The sequence below is a fragment of the Thamnophis sirtalis genome, unplaced genomic scaffold, assembly GCF_051295495.1.
Source record: "Thamnophis sirtalis isolate CommonGarterSnake01/CBP01778 unplaced genomic scaffold, rThaSir2_p1.2 scaffold_6, whole genome shotgun sequence".
Classification (NCBI taxonomy): domain Eukaryota; kingdom Metazoa; phylum Chordata; class Lepidosauria; order Squamata; family Natricidae; genus Thamnophis; species Thamnophis sirtalis.
This window is the reverse complement of record NW_028261386.1, coordinates 54,055,290-54,081,096: the sequence shown is the minus strand read 5'-3', so window position 1 is coordinate 54,081,096 and position 25,807 is coordinate 54,055,290. Positions and strand designations below refer to the sequence as shown.

Genomic DNA, 25,807 nt, shown 5'->3' with positions numbered 1-25,807 from the left:
TCTTGCCATCAAGTTCTGCATTCATAGGGGCATGTCATTTTTTTCAGCTTTCATTTTCCAAACATTAGGGTGCTCAAAAGTTGTGACATGCCTTGGGGATTGTAAATATACTTTTGTTACTTTAATGTAATTTAGATGTGTTTGGTAAGTAACTACCTAAATATCATAACTTTTAAACATTTTGTTTGTTGCATTAGCTATAATTCCTACTTATTCTGAGAAAGAGATGGGCAATACATAATTTGATAAACAAACTGACAAAATATTCCCACTATAGCCCTGTGTAGCAAGGCTGCTGGCAAGTCAAAGAAATCAGCAGCTGAACTTTCCTAGTTTCTTTCTGAGAAATAATAATCCTGTAGGGGTAACAACCCATTTTCATAGCCAGATTCAGGAACAAACTCCATTTCATTGAAGAAAGTTTCGTTGACAACACATCTTGCCTAAAAAGTTCACAAGGCTAATTTCAGTTACAATTGCTTTTTTATTACAATTTAGCAATTTTTCCTAGTCCAGATGAACTACTGTGTTTCACAGGTAAAGTGAAGAATTGTGGTTTGGAGAGTTAAATGTATAAGAGAAGCATTCTCTGTGTTATATTAATACCCATCTGAGTTTTATATGGCATGCTCTGTCCCTTCCTAAGTGCATCTCTTCTGTGTCTGGGCTCCTCTTACTGACCAGTAGCCCTGACTTTCTCAAAGATCTTGATCATCCATGGAGGAGTCAAATTGTAAACAATATACTTCTAGTACTTGGGGCTCTCTGTAGATTGACCATAGAGGTTTTCCATCAGTTGAAAAGATTGTTCTCGTGGCTTTATCTCTGGTGCCAAATGATTACTTAATTTAACTGCTTTCACTATCTTATCTTTTCAGGAGTACCCGTACATCTTCACATACAAGAATAGCAATTACTCACCTTTTCCTGTGATGTCATGGACTGAAGCATGTTGTCAAGTATGGAAAACATTGGTTGCACAATATTTTATTATTACTGATTGGAGATGAAAGGAGGTTTGGCACAACATGTTTCATGCCTCATTCTTTCCTAAGGAGGAACTCTACTTCTCCTATCTGTTCAACACATTCATCTTTCCCAGTACTGGAATACTGAGACTGTGTATAATTCATTGTTCTGTGTCTCTTTTCAGAAAAAGAACTTTGGAACTACTATTCCATGTTCTGACCGTAGCCCCTCTAACACAGTTCCTGAGTCAGGTAAAGATTCTGTTCATGCAGTTATTATAGTCTGCAAAGTCTGGAATCTCTCAATATTTATTAAGACAAAAATAGGAATCTTATTTATCTGTGAACTTGAGGAGCTCAAGGCAAATATGTTGGGATCCACACAACATTTACCATCCACACTTAGCAGAATTATAAGCAAAAATTCAAGGTCTTTTGATAGACTTTATAAGATAGAATGCATTCAGCATGCAGGGGAATGAATATGAGTAGTTTCTATAATAAAGAATAGTTGTACTGAGAATGGGAGATTTTTTTAAAAAAAGTTTATTTCATTTATATTCCCACTGCAATCAGTAGTACATACAGTATCTGTACATACAGTATATATATATTGGTGATTTGAGTTTCATTGAAATAGTCATGCTGGATGTCCATCCATCCATCCATCCAACAATTGGATTCTCATTTTTCTTATCAAATACTCATTGAGAAAATGTGATCCCACCATAAAATACTCATGGAGAATTTGATATTTAATATGAGATATGAGGATAGAAAACTGAGTGCATAATGTCATTACAGACCACATTTAATATTTCAAGGTCTAATAAATTTACAACGCATTGAGGCTCATATTTTGAAAGCATAATCATAGGTGATTCCTATAGAAAAGACACAGAGAGGATTATCAGCCTGTGTTTACATTGGAGTTTTTCAACCCTGGGGCAACTTTAAGATGTGTGGACTTCAACTCCCAGAATTCTAGCCATGTTCTTCAGTTCTGGGAATTGAAATCCACACTTCTTAAAGAAATGCCTTCCATAAATCTATTTGTAGAATAGATTAGTAGTTGTGTGGATTTAATACAAGTGTTTATTTCTAACATTATCATAGTAGACGAGGACCATCAAGTATGAAGATAAGTCCTTGGCAGGTTGTGATGGCTGAAGATAATAGGAGTTGTAGCCCAGAGATATCACATTAAGGAAGGTTTCTTTATTAAAAAAAGAATGATCAATTATGATACAGTTTACATAGAACTGTATATGCTAGATATAAATGTTTTTCTACAGTAGTAAACTAAAGAACAGAAGTGGATTGCTCCCGGATTGGCCTGGATCGGGTGAACCAGTAGTAGCAGTTGTGGGAGGCTCCACCCACCTGCTTGGACGCTTCTGTGCGTCCAAGCGGGTGTCTCTCCTTGATTAGTTTCTTCCATTGCATCTTGTCCTGCCTTCAGATGCTTTGGAGAATAGCTTGATTCTTTTTATTTGTGGCAATCCCTCATATTGGAACACTGCTATCATGTCTCCCCTAGTCCTTCTTTTCATCAAACTAGACATGCCCCGTTCCAGCAACCGTTCTTTATATGTTTTATTTAGCCTCCAGTCCCCTAATCATCATTTTCTAAGGAATATAAGATGGCTTCCTTTGATATATTTTAGGAATCTAAGTATTTGTAGGAATTTTCCCTTCCAGTTCATTTATTCTTTACTTGTTGAATTGCTAATTATTCAAATGTGTTCCTTGCTTTATGTTATATATTGGTTTTCCAATTATTTTTATATAGAAAAAGAGAACTAAAAGGGTAATTTGTATAAAAATGTAGCTTTTAAAGAACAATCTGGCTTCCTGTGAAAAGTTTCTAAATAATTTGATGACTGCTAGAAACTAAAGCCATTTAATTTACTTGCTTTAAAAAAAATACACCATGCAAATTGTTTCTTGAGAAATAGCTAGGAAATAATGGAAATAATTAATTTCTTTGGAAGAAGAATTGGGGAGAATATGGTGTTTTGATTTGAAAGCTGAATTTCAAAGGTTAGCTGAACGTAACTTTTAAGTAACATCTCAAGTTCTTACAAGTAGAAATATATTCCGAATCCTAAAGATTTTCTAAAACTTATAGCATTCTTTTTCTTTTTTATAGTTCATAATTTGAGGCCAGGAGACATAAAAGTTATAGGTGCCCTTGGAGACTCATTAACAGTAAGTGTGGATCACCAAAGGTACAGTAGTCTATCAGACAGAGCAATATAAAAAGCATTTTTGAATTCTAATTTGAAAAAGGAAGAACAAATGATCTTCAAGGCCAATTGAATTTTCAATGTTTCCTTCTGCTATAGTGCCGATGATACTGAGTTATTAATCAACTTCAGACTAGAAATGCCATCTCTCTTGGCATTGTTTCCTATTTGTACATGGTAGCTAATATAGCATAATGAACACTGCAAACATTTTTCTAGCAATGAAAAATAAGCATCCTGACTGTGTAGTAAATAACCTGTCTGGCATAATTTTATCCTCAGTAAATGGCAACTCTCCAAGCAATAAACAGACACACACAGATAGTTCTCAACAACCACAATTGAGCCCAAACTTTATGTTGTTAAGTGAGAAATTTGTTAAGTGAGTTTTGCCCCATTTTATGATTTCCCTTGCCACAGTTGTTAAGTGAATCACTGCAGCTTTTAAATTAGTTACAACATTGTTAAGTGAATCTGGTTTCCCCATTGACTTTGCTTGTCAAGTTGCAAAAGGCGGTCACATGATCCCAGGACACTGCGATCCTCATAAATGTGAATCAATTGTCAAGCATCCAAATGTAAATCATGTGTCCATGGGGGTGCTACAATGGTGCCATTTTCAGTGCCGTTGTAATTTTGAACACTCACTAAAAAATTGTTGTACATCAAGGACTACCTGCGTTTTACTGAAAAGACCTGTGAAGTTTAGATGTGCTGCTACTTTGCATGCAATACAGATCTGACCTGTGAAAGCTCTGGGTGTATGTCATAACACTAAAAAAAAGTCTGACATGAGCAAGCTGAGATACGTATCTGCCACTGGTGTGTAATCCAGACAGTAGCAATGCCAGTGTATGGGTGTTGACTATAACCCTTATTATTTCTTCTCTTTCACCATCTTCTCCAGGGAGCTTAGAGTAGTCCATAGGATTACTCTCAATCTAGTGGCAAATCCACAGTAAATTGTTTAGCTTTATCATTGTTGGGACTATGAACCTGGACAGTATGTCAATTTGGGACTGAGGTGTAGCATTAGTACAATACTTAAAGCCACATTATATATTTCTTCTTTAAATTCATTCCTTTCACCTTGCATCCATTAATTTTAGGCTAGTGAAAGCATTTATTAGTTGGATCAAAATGGGTTACGATTTTGCATTTCTGTGGAATCAGTATTCTTGAGAGTGGAATACTATTGAATTTCTTGAAGGATTTATTTCTGATTTGTTTGATTCATAACCATCTCTTCACTTATTTTATTTTAACTAAGAATTCTTAAATTGAGCCAATTTGTTTGTCAATCTCCTTCATCCCATTATGAAGAGGCAAAATACTTTCAGATTTCTGAAAGTCAAAGGTTGGGAACGTGTTCTTTGGATCATACTAGGTCAACAGGCATCCCTCTAATCATTAATTCTATTTTCTTGGTTATCAGTCAGCAGTTGGGGCTGGAGCTTCACCAAACAATCTTATTGAATTGCTGATAGAATATCGAGGTCTTTCATGGAGGTGAGTGCTCTAACCTAAGTACTTTTGATTATCCAAAATCCGCAGTCTGTTTTGTTTCCATGGGTGTTAAAAATCAGTTTGCTACCTGTTCATATAAAGTATAAGAAGTACATTTCTGTTTTGGAGAAATCCTCAAATGTTTATGCTTACAATTTGGGTTACCTTCCATTTTATTTGGATGGTGATCCTAAGTAAAACAGCAACTTAAAACTGAAAATTGAACAGCCTTTGGGTCTTCAGATTCTAGGAAAGTGCTGGCTGAAAGCATCTGATGCTGCAGCTTTGCTGAAGCTGAATTAGTCAAGAATTCTTGGTTCTAGTCTGGAGCCAAGAACCACGAAGTGCCTTAGATAAATGGGGTGTTGAGTCTCAGGTCTGATTCCACAGTTCAAATAAAAAGAGATTGTTAAATGTTTGAAATATCACCACTGATTCCAAATATATCCTTCTTGTTTGCTTTCTTTTTCTTGTTTTCCTTACCTTGTCCCAACTCTGCAGCGTTGGTGGAAATGAAAACCTAACAACAGTCACAACGTTAGCAAGTAAGTATCTCTTTCTTAGAGGTTGGCATATTTGTAAAACTCTTTCATAATTTAGGAAGCAGACTTGAGAAAACGTTTAGCAAGTTGTCAGATGAAACCACTTTGCATTCCAGAATCCAGGACCGGTAGGAATATAGGAAGCAGAAAGCTGCTGAAACTAAATGCTCTAATTTGCTGTCGTGTTTGCATTTATCATTTCATAGGTTCTTGGTAGGTTCTATATAATTATTCTAGAGAAACCTGCAATAAGAATACCCCTAATGATTTAGGCCTCCAGGAGTATGTTAGACCTGGAGCAATCCTTTTAAAGGGATTGCAACCTGTCACCATAACCCACTGTATTAGTGTCACAGTTTCTGAACTGAAGATGTATTTCTTTGCAAAGATGGCAACAGACACAGAAGCACAGCAGGTATACTTTACTATACAAGGTGATTTACAAAAGATATTTATATGGGCTAAAAAAATGCTGGTGTCCTGGTGTCAAGGTTTCCTTCCACATCCAGTCCATCTCTCTCTACCCGTCTTGCTTCCTTCCCTTTCTCTTCTTCTTCCTCCCCATTTCTGATCTTGACAAGAGGGAAAGGGAAAAGTAAAGAAAGGACTGGGAATTATTGTATTATTTGCTCAGTGTGGCTTCATCTTCTCCAACTCAGCCAAAATACCTAATGTTTCTCTGTTGAAGGAAAAACTTCTCAGGTTCTTTGGTCCACTCCCCCCCCCCTCAAAAAAACCACCAGGACCTCTTTGCCAGCAACTGTCTTTTTCCACATCACCTCATCTTTGGAGAAGTTGCCATCTGCAGCCAGATGGGGCCCTTCTTCCCATTCTTGGACTTTGCATGGACTTCTTGGTCCTCTGGGTTTTCATTTCCTTTCTTTCAGGGAACCCCCTCCTTCCCTCCAATTTTTGGTTAGATTAGCAGCATGCCCCACATCAATTGAAGAAATGGGTGTCCCCCTAGGGCTCTAGTTCCCACTTACATACTTATTTGTACTAATGGACTCCTAATCTCCTCATGCCAGCCCTGACTAGTGGCCGGGTCAGCCCATTAGGCCTGTCAGACCAGGCCTGTTTTCCCTTCAAGACCAGAAGTAAACTGGTCTTTTCTTTTTTCCTTCACACCAATAACTGGCTCACACCAGCAAAACAGCAGACATGATAGAACACTAAAACCCATATGCCACTCATCCTTAACTAAAATAAATTGCACACCCAATTTCCAGTGGTGAGAGCCATCTAGCTCCCATCTTTATTTGTTCATCTAATCCATGACTGAATCCATACACTGATTCATCACCTGCCTGGCCATGTAATCAGATAATGAGCAGATATGGATTTGGATATTATCAGTTTTTAATAGATCCTCTTAACATTTCTTGATAGCCTCTACCACCAGTTTCATAAAAATACCCAAAAGCATGATGACAAAGACAAAAGCATGATGAAAGACAAAGACTTTTAGGAGCCTACAAATGACAGTGTCAAGCAGAAAATTCCTAATGCTATTTTCAACAAATGTCTGATCACAATCATTATACCGTATAATAATGTACAATAGTTGAAATCTTCAGAATTGGTACTGCAAGATATCATGAAAATTGAGATATATTCCTCTATGTCCATAAACTTTTTTGTACCCATATTAGGCTAAACCCAAACTGACAAGTATCCAGCTAGAGTATATCACCAGATTAGTTTTGGGGGTATTTGTTGTTGTTGCATCCAAGTGAAAAAGAAATGTATATATCTGCCTGCCATTCTTTCCTAGACATTATTCGTGAGTTCAATCCTTCTCTAGTGGGCTTTTCCATTGGCAACGGAAAACAGAACAAACCTAACTCTTACTTGAACCAAGCTGTGTCAGGAGCTCATTCTGGGTAAGCAACCAGAAAGTGGAGATCGATTAATATGTTTGTCTTGTGAGAGTAATTTATTATTTCAATAACAAAAGTATTATTTTAATAACACCCGAATAAGCAGAGATAGAATTTTGTTTTTATTACAACTTTGTTTTTATTACTTTATTATTTTATTAAAAACTTGTCCATTTTTGAAGAATTGGGGCAGGTTAGTGAGTGTCAAGTTTACAAACTCGGGAAAGGGTGGTTTTAGCTACTTCACTTTTTTAAATGTTACAGTTGGCTCTAATTTATCACTGTAATTTTTCTGCCAGCAAAGAGCTTTATATTTCCACCTTTTAAATGTGCTTTACTATTTCTGCAGATAAACATAACAAAACTTCATTCCCAATATCTTTACAACATGTAATTCTGTTTCTTCCATCTTCTTATTCCATAAGACTCCCTCCCCCTTTTTGTCAGATTGGAGGTATGTGTGTGAAAAAAAAGCAAAAAAGAAAAAGAAAAAAGCCCAGCAAACTTTAAAACCTCAGGCTTAAGGACCTAAGGGAGCAGTGCTGCCAAACTGCTTGCTCAAAAGGTTTTTAGCTGATTAGATGAATCAGTTCTCAAGTTGCTCCTTATTAATGTAACAATAAATTTCAAACCCGTGTAATTACCTATTTTAATACTTATATTTCAACTTCCAGTTATCTGGGGCCATTTTAGAAGAGGAGTTGATCAAACATAAGGCATATTATGGTGTCTGCTGATGCAGTTCTGAGAGGCAACATTCTGTAGATTTCCTACTTTAGGAACTGTGCTGTAGTGAGACCTGGAGACTGTCATTTCTTTTTACCTTACCTTATCTCCAGAAAGGTGATTGGAAACAATCAGGATATAGCTCTATTGTGAATATGCCTTCCTTTATGCTATTTAAACTGTTATTGGAGATTTCAGAGTGACCAGTCCTTTAGAATAGCTCTAAACGAAGATTTGCTGGCTGAAAGCTAGTGGGAAGGTCAGCATTCAATTCAGATTAAAATAAACATTAATTCCAAAACCATGGTTTGTTTAAAAGAGGTTTTTAATCTCTAGTGAAGCACAAATGAGGATGTCAGTGCAAAAGGGCATTGGAGCCTATAGTCTATCACAGTTTATAACAAGAGTTAAAAACATTATTTCCTCTTACAACTGGACCACAACAACATGTAGTGAAAGAAAAGCATTAGCCTCCTTGTGGATATACCACATAACAGCTAAACATAGGGCATAAGAAGGAGGGGGGAATGTTTATAACCTGTGCATCATTCATCTGAAAATTAATTCAAGTTTAATCAGTTGCCAAAATTATACAATTAAAAGTCTAAAATATATTTGGTCAGATAACAGAAAAATAGCAACCACCTTTGGTGGGAAGCTAACAAGCATTCAGTGCACCTTTGGCATTTAGTCATGCCGGCCACATGACCAAGAAGACATCTTCAGACAGCGCTGGCTCTTCTGCTTTGAAACAGAGATGAGTACCTCCCCCTAGAATCAGGAACGACTAGCACATATGTGTGAGGGGAACCTACCTTTAGTTTAATTCTGCCCTTGGGAGTAGTGCCACAATCATCTTGGAATATATGGGATGATAATTAACATTTATCACAGAATTGTGTTGTGGAATACCAATTCTGGGCCTGATGAGTACAGGAGACAATAGGTAAAGAGAACCTCAATACTGAGTTGGCACAGTGCTGATCAGATCCAAAGTTTATACAAAGACATACTGTAAATGTATAGAATGGAGTACAAGCTGAGTTTAATTATTTGCAGCATTACCTACAAGTGAGGTTTTGCATTAAAAAAAAAGTAAAGTGCTGGTATTTATAACATAAGGGTAGATGTGGGGGGTAGCTGATCAGATCCAAAGTTTATACAAAGACATACTGTAAATGTATAGAATGGAGTACAAGCTGAGTTTAATTATTTGCAGCATTACCTACAAGTGAGGTTTTGCATTAAAAAAAAGTAAAGTGCTGGTATTTATAACATAAGGGTAGATTTGAAGGGTAGATGTGGGGGGGGGCGGGAGACGAAAGTAGCTGTAGACATAAATATATAATAAATATGATAGTAATAATAATAAGTAGTTATAATATTGGTGAGAAACTGTCAGGAGATATGTGAACTATGGATATAAGAGAGGCATTTTTATGACTATCTTAAGCAGTATTTGACCATATGTTTTTCATTTGTGCATCATATTAATGTGAGAACATTTATATTTTGAATACTCTATTGATATTGTCACTCTGCATATCATAAAGGGCAAGGACAGCTTCTGGTGAGCATTATTAAATATCAGCTATCATAGCAAGGATTAACTATCTTTGAAAACAAAAAAAATACCTCTTTTTAAAATAGTTCCATGAAGATGTTTTAGCAAGTATTTACAGTATCCTTGACAAAGAATCTTGTCTGAAACACATCACATTTTGAACCATAACATAGCATGTGGATTCTTTTTCCTTTTTCCCTTTTCTTCTGTCTATAGCACTACAAGCAAAACACAGGATGCAATAAATCTACTTTATTTGGCAGAGACATTTTACAGAATCCTGTTGCAATCTCTCATGTAGAAACAAAGAGCAGACTCATTGCTCTGTATTCTGTATGTAGAAACACATACGGGATATACACCAGACTATACAAAGAGAGATCCAATCCGTAGGTGTACACAGAGAGATCCAATTTGTAGGTGCATTGCATGCAAAGTGTCAGTTGCCATGTTGCTCAATCAAAAAATTGGTTACATAAGTTTGATGAAGTAACCTTTTATGGGTCATTTATATTAGCCTCCTTGTCATTATTCATCCTTGTCCATACATTCCAAATTGCTTCATTGCTTCATTGTTTGCTTGAAAAATTCATCTGTGAAATAGGCTCTATGAATTACAGTATTATTTCTGCTTTGTGTTTTCAGAATGATAGTCTGAACTGCTGTGTTGCTCCTAATATTTGCTTGCCTCTTTTATTTTATTTTTCAGTGAAATGATACAACAGACCAGAAAGCTAATAAATTTGATGAAGAATGATTCTGTGAGTTTCTGTTGATATGAACTTTTTCAACAAACAATTGTGACTTTTTATTGTTGACAGAGGTTCTGTCCTTTTCTATCTTATTAGTGGCTGCTATCTTTAATTGTTTCACTGAGAAAAGAAATAGATTTGATTCTGTTTAACAATTTAAGGTCTTATTGGTAGCAACATTCTACCAACTTTGGCTGATCTCAAAAATCTAATTAGAGTTGGACTTGAATGGTAGACAATAGGAGATCCTAAGAAAATTACAGGATAAAAAAAACCTATTCTGGAAAGAGACAATGACAAACACCTGCCATAAACTATGTGATGTGTCTATGAAGTCATCTGGAGCTGAGTTTGGTTTGAAAGATAATTTATTTAAAATAGTTTTAAATATGCTTCATGATTTTTTGGCATTTCCAATTATCAGGCAACATATTTTTGCAAAATTGTGTAAGGTAGTAAAACTACAGGAAGCAACTAGATGCCATCTCACAAGAAATACACCACTTTTGATCTTGTACAAAACAAAATGTCCCTAATTAGATTTGAAAGCATACATGAAGTCCCCACTCTCCTTAGTAGTTTTGTCCCCTCTGACCATTGAACAGGCAATACTGAAAAGTGAACCCTAGATTTCCATAGGCAAAAGCTAACATTTCCCACTGCAGTGTTGGTACAATACACTAGCATACTAATTACCATCAAATCAATTCAATATACTTCTTAAGTCTGGTGTTGTAGAGCCAATTTCATAATGAAATAGCATCCTAATGAACCAGGCATTCTTAGAGCAGCAGTGCTTCATAGCAAGTGGATTTCAAAGAGGTTTCTGTAAAAGAAATCTGTGATTTTTCATTTTGCATAACAGATTAGTATATTAAAACGACATTTAAGATTGCTTCCTTGGTTTCCTAGCTACATGCTGGTCTAAAAAAAAACAAATTGACTGTTCTCCTAAAAATTATTCTATTAACTCTTTCTAAGATGTTAACGCAAGTATTTTTCTTTATGTCTATTCTCTTCCTTTTCCTCCTAATACAGAACATAAATTTCCAAGAAGATTGGAAGATCATAACCCTTTTTATAGGAGGAAATGACCTTTGTGATTATTGTAATGATTCTGTAAGTTTCCATATATTTTACAATTATTCCTAATACATTTTCCCCAATTTTTCCCTCCCCAATTTTTAAAAAAACTGTATGTGATCTAAATGCTTATTTCTAGATATGTTAGTAGGAATTTTCCAAGTGCTCAGTGATGTGTGTGTGCATGTGTGTGTGTGCATGAATGCATGTATGTATATATGAATATGTGCATAGAATCTGTCCTTCACATGGCTTCATTTAATATTAGAATTGTTCCATGTAATATCATGCCTGCTGAATAATATTCGGGTTGACAATAGGACATGGTAAGATATTCATTAATTTCACAGGAAGCTATTACAAATATGGCAAAAAGAAATCAGAAAGATTCTGGTAGTATCTTTTCCAACTTGTATTAAATGGCATGAGTTTTCATGAGAAACCATAGACTAAAACAGCTTGAGTCCCATAGGATCACAAACAGGCAAACTCTGTCCTAATAAGAAATCGAGGCTTAGACTTTACACTTCCACTCAAGAAGAATTACACTGGGATTGACTCAAAACCTGCTACTGACCCTTTCTTAGAACTTTTGTTGCTAACTCAGTGGAAACACTACATTGAACGGCAGCCATTCTTCACTGGTACGATGGGCATTTTAGAGAGGATGATAGTGGGCCATTGCTGAATCAGTATTTTGAAGAAAAACAAGTATATGTCTTCATGCAGGGCCTTGAGGTCATTCAACCTGAAAGTGTTTTTTATCTCCTGTAATTTCATATCTTTGAGAACTTCCACTGATTAGTATATCAGTGCTACTTCATTTTATAGATACTTTTCTGTTGATAAAGGCAGATGCCAACAGAGCTGATAATAAACAGGCAAGGTTTGTACCTTTCTTACTTAATGACAGTTTGGATCCCTAGATCTGCCATTTGTGTAACTTGGATCAAAACACTGAGATTCCTTTCCCTTTTTTAAAGTTAATCATGATAAGATGGTAGTAAAATGCTTATTTATGAATGCCTTCAAATGATAAACTTTCTTTCTTTTGGCTCTTATCAACATACTGAGAAATGTAATTAAATATGTATTTCAGGGTTGGTTTTCATAGATCTACTTTGGGAATGGTTAGATAGCATTTAAATGCTACTTCTAATTATTATTTTTAGCAAATTTTTAAGGGCTCCTGATTTCTCCAACCTTTCAAACTCCAATGTGTTATAGGTTTAATTCTATTTTGGTCATAATCCATGACATGTGCAAACTGCAGCAAAATTGGTGGTATGGTACATATTTACATGAAAGTTTTGCTCAGCTTCTAATTTTTGAGTATTTTTATGCATTAGTTTCAGGATAAGCGAATTAAACAAATAAGAATAAGTACTACATTAATCTTTGCAAAAGGCCAAGTGAAGTAAATAAAATAATCTTATTTTTTAAAATTAAATAATTTTATTAAACATATTTCAACATTAAAAACAACACACTCGTTATAGGATTTCTGTATCGATGTCACTCATATTAACAGTAGTTATATAGATTACTATACTATGAATTATATACTCATTTAAATTATAACAATATTTACAGATATATACATTTCCCTCTCTTTTTAATATAAATCTTACATATTCCTTATATAGTAGCTTTACATCTATCTTCCAGCCAATTGTACCATGTACTCCATATTTTAGAATATTCCGATTCTTCTCTATCCTTCAATTCCATGGTTAACCTATCAATCTCTGCACACTCAAGTATCTTTCTTATTATCATTAGATCGGAGAGGGTGTTGTTCTGTTTCCAATTTTGAGCAAAAATGATTCTAGCTGCAGTTAATATATGTAGTATTATGTATTGAAATTTTTAACTCATGTTTTCCCTTAATATGCCAATAGGAATATTTCTGGTTTCAGCTCCATCTTTTGTCTTGTAATTTCTTCTAGGCATTTCTTTATTTTGAGCCAGTAATCCCTGGCTTTGGGACATGGCCATCATATATGGTAGAAAGTTCCTTGTTTATAGCTGCATCTCCAACATTCAGGCAGACGCTTTGGAAACAACAGAATAATTTTATTTTAATAACAACCCAATAATGATTATATTCTAAATATACATTAAATATTATAGATGATCATATTTTGATCTGGTATCCTGGAAATTCAGTCCAAACTGTCCCATACCTGGTTTCTTTACATAGTAAATTTTAAGTAGTTCTCATATGTTCTGTGTCATGCTTTGCAAACACTACATCTGGCATAAATGACATGGAAAGGGGTCTGTTTTTGGAGCTGGCTGGTATACCTTATCCTTCTCCTCTCCTTCCAGGATTTGCAGCTAGCATTGGTTTTCCCTTTTGCTGAAATGGTGTCAAGAGCTAGTCGGGCATGAACAGACAGGTGAAGGTTGAGGAAGCAAAAGCCTTTTCAGCTCTTTTCCTCACAGTCTGATTTTTGCCCTCTGTGAGGGAGGACAGAAGAGAGGCAGGTGATGCTGGTCAGGAAATAGCAAAGTAGATGTGGTGCAGCTGTCATATCTGGGCTTCAAAAATGTGGCTAACTGCTAGATGACAAAGAGATATGGTCAATTCAGTTTTCTGCCATCTAATGGTCATCCATTTTTGCATAATCTAGACATGGCAGTCATAGAATGGCTGAATGGAAGGACAACAGAAAACAGAGAGAAGCCTAAGTGAGTGAGAGATGTATGAGACTCATAGGTTATCTTACAGCTGTACCAGCTTTTCTTTTCTCTCCCTTCTCTTTCTTTTCCATACTCACTACTGTCAGTCTGAGACATCAAAAAAAGAACCATGTGATGCCATAGAGACTTTTCTAAAATTTCTAGGCAGAAATGCTCATAGAATCTAAGAAACAATCTGGGCAGGGATTCTCTTTTTACAAAATAGTAATGATTGATTTACTATTTAGAAAATTCTGTTTGTCTCCAGACTATATTGTTCTTCAGACCGTTCTTTTCTGAGGGTGCAGTTTAATGGTTTCCTGAGGTAAACCCTCTGAAATGAAAGTGATGTGAGGTGTTCCAGAGGTGCTCCAGTTGCAAAACAAGTTTCATTTGGAATGTTTTGTTCAAAACACTTTGAACTGCTTTTTTTCACTGCCGATCTAACATGGTTCATATCCAGATTGAAACTCATTACTACTTTTGATCCAATTACTGTGTCTGGGAGATTCAAAACAACTGGATTATGTCAAACATATCGTGGAAAGAAGGCCATTATGTCATTTGTGAAAGATGCACATTAGTATACATTGAAATTTTCAATTGCCAAATGTGCATAAATAGTGATGTGATAAGAAAGAGCAACTAGCAGCTTATTTTGCACAAAATTCATCGTTATCCTTTTCTTTTATAGATAAAAAGTTCTCCTGAGTACTACATAATGAACATACAGTCAGCGCTGGATTTACTCCATAAAGAGGTATCAAAGGGGTCTCTGCTAAAAGGGGAAATGATTGGGTGAATTATTAGAATCAAAAGTTTCTTTAAGACAATGATTTCCAAGTTGCAAGGATTGCCTGCAAGAATACTTCAGAGGAGTACTGTAACTTTATTGTAACTGCAAATATAAGGGGCCCAGATCTCATAAGGTCATCAAATATTGCAACAAAAAATGTTCCCACTGAAAATCTGGTGAAATTTTGGCATTCTTTATTTCCATTTTTTTTAAAAAAAATATTCAATTCATTTGCATTTGCATTATTGATTCCTATTTTTGAAATGCTTCTCAAAAGCTTTTCAGAACTGCCACCATTTTAAATGTCTTTACAAACAGAAACTGGCATACCCATGTAAAAGTAGTAGCAAAGCTCGTTAAAATAGAGGGCAGGTAAATGAGCACCTTTGCAGAGCAGATCCGAAAAGAGCAAAACCCAGATGGAAGAGACATTCCAAAAGGAATGTGTGGTATTGTTATAAGACAGGGGTGTCCAATCTTGGCAACTTTAAGACCTGTGGACTTCAACTCCCAGAATTCCCCAGCTAGCTAAAGCTGTTAAGATTGGAGACTCCTGTTATAAGCCATGAGAGGGAAGGGAAGTCCCTCAGACACAGGGTTCCTAAGTCCTGAGTCCTACAAGTCAGACAGAGTACTTTGAATTGGATCTAAGTTTTCTGATTGTGATATATAGTTCTCAAAGCAGCCATGGGCTCTATCTATGGCTGTCACATGCTTTTCAGTATGCTCTGCCCCTCAATCTTTAATTGCACTTATGGATAAGCATGATTCAGATTAGCAGTCATGGATATATATGACTGCCAACTGAAATCATTCATCTGGAGAGCTTTCCTTAGAGGTCTTAATAAAATCATTCAGAGAGAGAGAATTATATTTATAACTTTCTGTTTTCCAAGGGATCTTTTCGTTAAAACTTTGTCCACTGAAGCAAAAAATAGTGAGCGTCAATCTTCACTATTATGAAGATTGGGTTTAGAAGGTTTTTTGGCTTTCCAAGGATTGGACACACCATGGTATAGCATAGGAATTCTGCCTTTAAGGCAGGTGAAAGAGATATATACAATGAGGCCAGGACCAATATAAGGAGAGGCATTAAGGTAGCTAAACAAAAATATAAACATAAGGTGGAAAACCATCTAGCAGAGAACAACCTGAGGCAGGTGTGGCAGGGGCTGCAGCACCTATCCAACTATAATGGCAATACAATAAAGACAGTCAATGCCGAAGCCTCATTGGTGGAGGAGTTGAACACCTTCTTTGCCCGCTACGAGGTCAAGTGACCTTACCCTGTAGCCCCAGCCCACCGGCCCTCCAATTCCGAGCCACTCACCATGCGTGAACACCAAGTGAGAGCTGTATTGAAGGCCCTAAATCCTAATAAAGCTGTAGGTCCAGATGGGGTATTGGAGAAAGTGGTAAAAACCTGTGCTGAAGTTATATACATATACTGGTATGTATGTGGGAATGTGTGCTAGTTATTACTTATTTGGGTTTAGAGATTTCTTTTTTATTTATTGAGTTGCTGAGATGTATTCTGTGGTTTTGGGGGTGGGTGGGCTGCCCCAAGGGAGGCTCAATTTCATTGCAATGCATTGTTGTGCATTGACAATAAAGGTTTGATTGATTGATTAAGCAAATCAACAGAATGCTTAACTGTAGCAACAACTTCCCCCAACAACAAGCTATTGTTATAAACTTCCTCCTTCTTGGACTTCCAAGTTGCTGTTGCTACACAAATGTATCTTTAACACTCAGTCCTTTATACTCAGTCGTGTTCAGTTCAGACAAATGCCCCCAAATCTATAAAATAGCACATAACTTTTGCCTTTTTCCAAAAATTCTTCTGAAAGTTAGGATAAATTACTGATAGTTAAAGATCAGGAGCTTTTTCAATGTGGGTGCTACTCTTCTAGTTGCTGCCAAGCTCCTGGCAAAGCTCCAAGTGGGACTCCCACTAGGATATGCTATTCGCTGTAGCTTATGGTCCAGATAGTTGAATCAGAGTCCCCTTGCCTGCTTGTAATAGCTGCCAATCTCCAGATATTGCCTGAGATCCAACCTAGAACTAGGGATGGGTTCCGGCTGCTGCTACTGCCAGTTCACTTAGAGACACGCCCCGCACATGCTTGATGTGTGCTACTAATTGCTTTGCGCATGCACAGAAGGCAAAAACAAGATGGCAGCACCTACGGTGCTCCCAAGAGAACCAGTTCAGATGCTTGGCAAACCTGAGTTGCTGCCGGTTTCAGGTCGCCAATTTACTATCAGTTCGGCCAAACCAGTCAAAACTGGTAGGAACCCACCTCAGCCTAGAACTAAGAAGAAGTTTCCTGACAATGAGAACAATTAATGAGAGAGCTTAGCTCCAGAAATCCTCATTTCACTTCACCAGATATTTTAAAGAAGAGACTGGACAGCCATTTGTCCAGAACGTTATGGAATCTTCTGCTATGGGCAGCGGCTTGGACCTCCAAATCTTTGTTCCAACACTCTGTTTTAGCATTTGCTTTGTAAGCTAAGGGCCTGAGTGGGGAAAATTTCAGGGTGTGGCTCAGTTATCACAATCAGCTGCAAACACCAGCTTGGATGCTTGTAAGTAAAGTTGTGAGTTAATCAATGGATGGGAATATTGGGTGAGAAGTGTTTCTGCCTGGCTATAGTTACTTTTCCCAACTTCACTGCCTCATAGAGTCATCTGGCAGTTCTTATGTACTACATTTGTAAAAGAACCACTTGGCTCATTCTCTTTTACACGTATCTCTTTCCAGGTGCCTCATACATTTGTGAACCTGGTATCACTACTTAATGTGATACCTGTGAGGAAACTGTATCAGGAGACGAGCATTTACTGCCCAAGATTGATTATGAGGTTTGAAATGAATTGATATTGTGCTGGAACTGGGAAAAATCCCCAATATCTGTGCTGATAATGGCTCCTCTTAAACTTAAGCAATTGCCTTTTATTCATTCTTATTGTTGCACTATGGAAATATAAACCGAATATGCGCTATCTAAATGTATAGAAATAGTCTTGGAAGGTCATAGATTATTGGAGGGGGTTTGTCATCAAATCTGCTGCATAGAGCAGGGGTGTTAAACTCATGGCCCACAGGGTGGATGCGTCCTGTGCTGGCCACGCCCACCCACATTTTCAGTGAAGGGGAAAAAAGTTGTGATACGTCACGTGACAACATGATGCCATCAGTTTGATACCTTGCCATTGAAGATACAAAGGTTTACAGTGGAAGAGAGATAGGCAAATGCATTTCCCAATTATTTTTCTGATGGCAGGAATATTTTGAACAATCCATTGTGAGGCTTCTATTCATAGAAAAGAGCAATGACTCAAATCCAAGAAGTATAGTGTATTACAAAAAAGCTGTACTCCATGAAATCATATGTGATACTTACACAATTCAATCGGAGGAGTCAATATTGTTTGACCCAAAGGTGCTTTTTCAAAAGGCAACTAGACTTTGTTTTTCCTTGAAGACATTTCACTTCACATTCAAGAAGCTTCTTCAGCTCTGACCAAATGGTGGAGGATGGAAAGATTTATATTGCTTTCAGTTGTCTCCTCATTAGGATTCTTTCTGAGAGTCATGGAGGCCACTTGAAGGTTTATCTGTAATGCAAATGGGTGTGGAACCTTCTTGGAGCTGCTGAAAGGACTATGTTATATAGAGAGATAGGTATTGTTGTATTTTTCCCCCTTTGTTGGGAGTCGGATGTTCAATCTTAATGTAGATAGTCTCTTTGACCCCTCTTTCAAACCAATGGTCCTTTCTGTCCACAACGTGGACTTTGCTGTCTTCAAAAGACTTTGCTGTCTTTCAAATACAGATGGACTGCTGAATCTTGTACTGATAGATTTGTTCTGTGGTGTCATGCTTTTGTAAAAGTGGTTGTTATGTTTCTCCAGTGTAAAGATCTGAACATGTCTCATGCATTGTACTGCAGTGCTTTCAGCAATTCCTAGAAGGTTCCATGCCCATTTGCATTATTGAGGGCACAGATAAACCTTCAAGTGGCCTCAATAACTCTCAGAACAGAAATGGTTCCTATCGGTTCAGAATGGTTCAGCTGAATTGCTAGTAAATTAGGGGCCTGGGTTGCGGGAACTGGCAGCAACCTAGGCCTGCCACGCCCCCAAACCGGCTCTCCTACAGTGGCGCCATCTTGATTTTTGACTCTGCACATGCACAGAACAACTTTCTTTGCAGAAATGTTTTTTTTTTTCATGTTTTATGCATGCACAGAACTTTTTATGTTTAAATACGCAAGCACGCAAGATTGTTGCATGCTGAACCAGCAGTAATGCCATCAGCAACCCACAGTCTCAGAAAGAATGCTAAAAAGCAGATGAATGCAAGCAATATAAATCCTTCCATCCTCCACCATTCGATCAGAGCTGAAGAAGCTTCTTGGATGAAAAGTGAAATGCCTTCAAGGAAAAACAAAGTCCAGTTGCCTTTTGAAAAATTGACTTCGGGACAACCATGACTTGCATGATTGAGAATCTCTATAGAAATATTATTTGATCATAACATGCTTTTCACAGCATGTGTCATATGAAACATGGTTATGGGACATGAAAAGTAAAAAGTTTCATTTTTTTAAATGTCTGAGATAAGAATGGTATGGTCAACATGTGCCCTTTTTTCCCTCTAGGTCAGTGTGTGGATGTATTTTCAAACCTAATGATAATTCCTCTGAAATTGAGAAGGTGGAGTTTTTAAATAGAAGATATCAGGTAAGGGAAATTCATTATAAATAATATACAGCAGTGTTCTACACCTCATCCTTTTAAAAACCAAGCGTGAACATATTAGGTATTTTTGCCATTTTACTAACTCTGCTTCTGGATTTGGTTTTAAGAATGAAAAACAAGTTAGTTTAAAAATAATAAGTAGTGACTTAAAATATCAAAATTACAAATATCAAAATATCAAAATTTGGTCTTTTTCACACTTTCATTTAAAAGCTTCTTTGCATTCCTGGGCCAACTTTAGATAATAATCAGGTGAGCTAATTTTTATCAATGAAACACACTGCCCAATCCTATGCACATTTACTTTACAAGTTCAAAAATGGAAATACATCATAATTCCGTTAAGTACAAGTGACTGAAAGCTGCAATTATACACTTAAAATGGAAACAGGCTCCATCAAACTTCTTTAAAAATACTTTGTGTTATATAATTGGCTAATAAAATACTGGCTCTCTTGAGAAAAGTGAGACGGTGTTTTTCTGACTGAAATTATCTTAACCTGTTTTAAAGCCTGTAAGTCCACTGCTTCATTTTATTACATTACATATTTAAACAAAGAATAATGCAACAATTCATCCAATGTTAGATAGAACAAACAGACTTGAAAAGGTTGCTGTGTGCTCAATAAATATCAAATGTCTGATTAGAAGCAAAGCCCAGTGACTTGGGCTTTGAAATGTGACTTATTTTGACAGTCAGCAAAGAATAGTTGTCTGCAGTGGAGGCAAAAATACAGTGGTCTACTGTTATGAAGGTACAGTTTCTTTTATTATTGGGAATCTGAGGAAAAGACCCTGTGGCAGAAATAAGAACTTGAAGTTGTGTAAAGTAGAGCCTCAAGATCATATCACATATTACATGGAGATTTGTGACTAAACCTCCCTTTCAGACAAAAAAAGGGGGCATTCTAATTGTTTTGCAAAGCAATAGGTATGTGAAATTTTGTGGACAAATTTAATCAGAAAACCAGTCTCCCCCCACCCTCCCTTTGAACTCTTGCAATTCTATAGGTCTGGACTATTTTCTATTGGAAAATACTCTTGTTTCCTCCTGGCTTCTAGTTTCAATGCTGCCATTACTCTCCTTTCATATAATCTCAAGTAAAATTCCACTTTTGAGGTTTTGGTTTTTCATGGATGTATGTTCAGAATTCATTTCAAGTCATAGGCAACAATGAAATGACAGGTTGGGAATCTTCTGGAGGATTTCAAGTGAACCCATATGTAGCTTTTCATCTTAGCAACTGTATGTGTGTCTATGCATGAGCGTGCAAGAGAAAGATAAATTGTAAATCACTAAATGTATGTAATACCCATGTACTAAAAAATAATGGATCAGATTAATTGTGGGATGGAAAAGGATTAATTTTTACTCCATGACCTTTGGTAGTTTCAAAGGATGGGAAACCATGCTTATAGGTCAGCTGGAGGGGGAAAGCACTAATGGGCTTGTGCTATTTATTGTGTGGTCCTGAGTTTCAAGGTCCATAAGAGTGTAGACAATTGGGGGTTAGATTCATATGCTCTGAAAAAATTGGTATTCCCCTTCCCACACACCTAAACCAAAGAAATAGTTGAACATTATTCCTGTATTTGGCATATCTTTGACAGACATATCAGCTTGTCATTTCACTATTTAGCAGCTCCAAAAGGAACATTATAATGGGATTTTGTTTTGCTAGGAAGAAACTCATCGCTTAGTCGAGAGTGGAAGGTATGACACAAGAGAAGATTTCACTGTGGTTGTGCAACCAGTGTTTGAAAAAGCAGAGATACCTCAGACTCTGGTAATTGCAAATGTATACATGTACTACATTTTTGAGAACTGTAAATCATAGATGGGGCCTATCTAACTTAAATACCATTGAGTTCAATTATTTCCTTTACATTTGACTGTGTCTGAATCCAACTCATAGTAGTGAGATTGGGAATTACTTGGGCAGGAGAAGGATAGCAAAGCCATAATGGTTGCAAGCAACTATGACTTAAAGGGAAGCAGACTACATTGACACACATAACCTTAATTAGGTAACCCTCAGGTAAATGAAGTTATAGTCCTATGAAATTATTTATCTTGTTTTCTTCCCTTTAACATGAGATAGTTAACTCTCAGGAAAAATAAGGGACTATATTTTGAATAATGAATGAATGAACAGATTTAAAGTAATTCCAACAGAGATAGCACATGATAAGCCGTGAGCTGGCATACGCTAGCCTGCCACCACCGCCGCCACCCCTTAGTCCATGTGGTGTATGCCAGCTTGCAGCTTTTGTGAACTGGCATACGCTAGCCGCCCACCGCCGCCGCCCCTTTCATCCATGCGGCGTATGCCAGCTCACGAAAGCCACCAGCTAGAATACTCTAGCCACCTGCCGCTGCCACCCAGCCCCTTTTGTCCACACGTATGCCAGCTTGTGAAAGCCGCGAGCTGGCGTATGCTAGCCTTCCACCACTGCCGCCCACCCCCTTTCGGCCACGGGCTGGCATACGTTAACTTCCCACCGCTGCCGCCGCCGCCCACCCCCTTTTGGCCATGGGCTGGCATACGCCAGCTTCCTGCCACCACCGCTACACCCCTTTTGGCCATGTGGCATATGCCAGTTCATGGCTTTCACAAGGGAAGGCGTGAAGGTCTTCCCTCATGAAAGCCGCAAGCTGCCATATGGCTAGCGTCCCACCGTCCCCGCCGCCAACCTTCTTTTGGCCATGCAGTGTATGCCAGCCCACAGCTTTCGCGTTGGATGGATGGAAACTGATCAAGGAGAGATTCAACCTGGAAATAAGTGAGAGCAATCAACCAATGGAACAGCTTGCCTTCAGAAATTGTGGGAGTTTCATCACTGGAAGCTTTCAAAAAGAGACTAGATTGGCATCTGTCACAAATGGTGTAGGGCAGTGGTGGGTTGCAGGTGGTACGCCATGGTACGGGCATACCAGAGCCAGCCTGGAGCACCAGATACTGTTCCGGTACGGAGGGTCCACCCGCCCACCCGCCGAGCTCCTTACCTGTTTTTTAAGGCTTCCGCACTTCCACGCATGCGCATGGCATGTATAGTGCCTGCGTGATGCTCCCCTGAGCAGCTGAAGCATCGCGGAAGCCTAGCTGACAGGTAGGGCGCATGTGCACATTGCGCACATGTGGATGTGCGCTTCACGTGTGCATATGGGTGATGCCAGGGCTGTTCCAACCATACCAGTTGTAACGGAATCTGGAACCCACCACTGGTGTAGGGTCTCCTGCTTGGGTGGGGGGGGGTTGGACTAGATGACCTACAAGTCCCTTCCATCTGCTGCTGTTGTTGATGTTGTTGTTGTTGTTATATAATCTAACAGTCAAATTATTTGAAGCTTGTGGTGTACAGCATGTATTTAGACTTTATTCTGTATATAGACTGAATATCTTGAACTGGATAGTCATTTGTTTCCAGATTTGCCCTTATGGAAATAATAATGTCTGGTTCTTCCTTTAGGATGGGCTGCCAGATGCTTCATATTTTGCCCCAGACTGTTTTCATTTCCACCAGAAGCTTCACACCCAGGCTGCTCGGGGGCTGTGGAACAACATGGTAAGAGATTGTGCTGGGTAATTTTGTCTAAGTCCCATTCATAAATCTCAGAATGTGGACATTTTGTACTAACAACTTAGTCTAAGAATAATTTAAAAGCAAAGCAAAAAAAACTGAATGAGAACCTGATATTTATCTTTCACATCTATAGAATTAGCATTTGTATTATGCTATAGGCAGGAAAAGTGAGATGATTGTACTATGAGAACTGAAGAAAATCTGCTAGGAAAAGGCACTGAAACTTTATAATGTCCACAATAGAAAAACTAACAAGGGGTACCCATCATGAAGACCATTGTTTTCTGATTATGGAAATAATATTCATTGCATAGGTAGTGTCACAATGGATTTTTAATTGGCTGTCCACTTGCAGTTTATTAGGAACATAAGATTTAGGAATCCTGTCTTAAGATACTTTCATGCTCCTTTTGACAGCCATTGCTATTGCCACTCAAACCCTCCTAATTACCTACCAGCCTTGTGAGAAGGTGTGCTGCCAAGAATCCTCTTAAGTTAGGTGCTTCTTCCCTCTGGAATGGGATAACTCTTCATAGCCAATTCATCACAGCCAACTTGCCATGGTCAACTACCAATGGCCAATTCATCGCAGGACAACTAGCCATGGGACGACTATGTCAGAGTGCGTACAGTGTGACTATTTGGAGACAACCCAGGAGCAAAATACAGTAAACAGGTTTGTCCTTCAAATAGTGGTTTAGCTACAAGGAATATATAAATATATGTACTAGGCAAAGTCAGGCAATCAATCATCAACTACAGCACGAAAGCACACACGAGAGAGAGATACACCATCACAGAGCCTCTCTTATATTATAGCCTCTTATAGTCGTAGCAGTCAAATAACCCGGCTGACTCATTGCTACCATTGCATCATTGTTATAATGTTACAATATTACAACATTACAGCAGCTGGTCAGCTATTAAATCATCATTATTCTGACAAATTCACTGTGGGACAATTCAACAATTCAATTTAATTATTTAAAATAATTTAAAAATATTTTAATTTTTTACATTTTATTTTGTCCTTCGTTTGGTATCCTTTCTTTAATGAATCTATTGGATTATTTCGTCAATATTAGTGTAACTCTTGTCCCGTTGCAAGTTGTTCTGCAGTGAGTTGGCCATGGCAAGTTGTTCCACAGTGAGTTGGCTGTGGCAAATTGGCCATGGTGAATTGGCTGTGGCGAGTTGACCATGGTGAGTTGGCTACAGCAATTTGGCTGGGGAGAGTTGTCATAGATCCTCTTCCCCAGGTAATAAATTGCAGAGTATAAAAATTAGAACTCCATCTAATGGTTCCGAGAGGTGAATGAGGTGAACTCTACACAAATGGGTAACTGGTTGCACTGCAATTCCAGAGGAAATACAGCAAAATATTTGCAATATTCCTTCTGAAGTAATAGCTCAGCTACTTAATTTGGAAATTAATTGTCCCACTTTGTTAAGCTTTACCTAAGGGGTGTAGCATCTGTATCAATGCAATCCTTTTGTCTGGAAAAGATCTGAGCCAGACTTTCTGCTGCAATATTATTTCTCCTGTGCATTATATCTTTAATATATTAAAAATTACAGAATTAGATAATTATAGTTCAAACTTCAATTGATTACCTAATTCTCTGAAGGCTCTGTGGATTACACTTTGTAATGATTTATGGCATACATTCCTGCATCTTTTGTTTTTCATCTCCTGTTCCATGCCCTATATCTTTTCCAATTATTTGTTACAGTTGGAACCCATTGCAGAAAAGACAAGAATACAAAGATTTGAACCTGAGATAACACTCAAATGTCCAAACCAGGTAAATGAGTTTTCTTAGAACTCTATAGTACAATGTAATTTCCAGTATTATTTTCTTTCCCATCCTTGCTGTGCATGTGAGATTAATATTGCCACCCCCATCCTGGTTTTTTTTTCTATGAACTGTATAAATCCTACAAAATAGAAAGAATTATTCAATTGCAAAATTATCTGGGTTAGCCTTGACAGGATACTGACACTAACATACGTAATAGAAACGAGAAATGTCCTACAACCTCACTAACATCAGTGAGGAACTTCTGTGCATAAAATGAGACATCCAAAAAAGTATGTATGCATCTGGAAAGTGAGAAATGACTTGAGGGAAAGTGTTGATGTGGCTCCATCTGAATTGACTAGAATCCCTTACTCACTCCAAGGACCTAATACATCGCTAGTCTCAGTGATGTCTGAAATCCTGGAAGGCAGATGGATGAGAAGGCATTCTCATGTTGGCCTTCTTTAGGTATTGCACCTGCATTGTCTGTCTAAAAATTGGTGGCTTTCTATATTGGCTCTTGGAGAATATACTGGTCTAGGGAATCATGATGATTTCTAGAAGAAAGTACCACCCAGAGTTCTTGGGTTAATAAAACAAGATATCAGGAGCTGCATGATTTGCTCTCTGGATTTTGTGTGTGTGTGTGTGTTTAACAGAAGCTCTTCTTATCAGACTAATCAAATCAGTCTGTAATTCTGAAGAGCAGGTAACTGGCATGCCTCCTCCAGGGGTGGGTTGCTGCTGGCATTACTGCCAGTTTGTTTCACATGCGCATTGCTCGCTTTGCTCATACATGCACCTACCGTATGTTGCTTGAGCATGCGCAGAACATTATAAAATGAGTTAAAAAATGCTGGCAATGGCACGGGCAACCGGGGGAATTGGTTCAGGGGCG

The 25,807-nt window shown here is 37.7% G+C and overlaps 1 protein-coding gene across 1 annotated transcript in view; it reads left to right on the top strand.

The window, feature by feature from the left end:
* PLB1 (phospholipase B1) overlaps window positions 1–25,807 on the top strand; it is a 102,515-nt gene that overhangs the window by 21,346 nt on the left and 55,362 nt on the right. Inside the window, exons 15-28 of the mRNA XM_087717892.1 lie at window positions 879–959; window positions 1,154–1,220; window positions 3,121–3,179; window positions 4,653–4,726; window positions 5,225–5,268; window positions 7,040–7,148; window positions 10,145–10,196; window positions 11,226–11,306; window positions 14,650–14,715; window positions 17,520–17,620; window positions 19,423–19,504; window positions 21,205–21,309; window positions 22,994–23,089; window positions 24,841–24,912. Coding sequence (XP_087574018.1) covers window positions 879–959; window positions 1,154–1,220; window positions 3,121–3,179; window positions 4,653–4,726; window positions 5,225–5,268; window positions 7,040–7,148; window positions 10,145–10,196; window positions 11,226–11,306; window positions 14,650–14,715; window positions 17,520–17,620; window positions 19,423–19,504; window positions 21,205–21,309; window positions 22,994–23,089; window positions 24,841–24,912 — 1,089 coding nt within the window. The remainder of the gene's footprint in view (window positions 1–878; window positions 960–1,153; window positions 1,221–3,120; window positions 3,180–4,652; window positions 4,727–5,224; window positions 5,269–7,039; window positions 7,149–10,144; window positions 10,197–11,225; window positions 11,307–14,649; window positions 14,716–17,519; window positions 17,621–19,422; window positions 19,505–21,204; window positions 21,310–22,993; window positions 23,090–24,840; window positions 24,913–25,807) is intronic.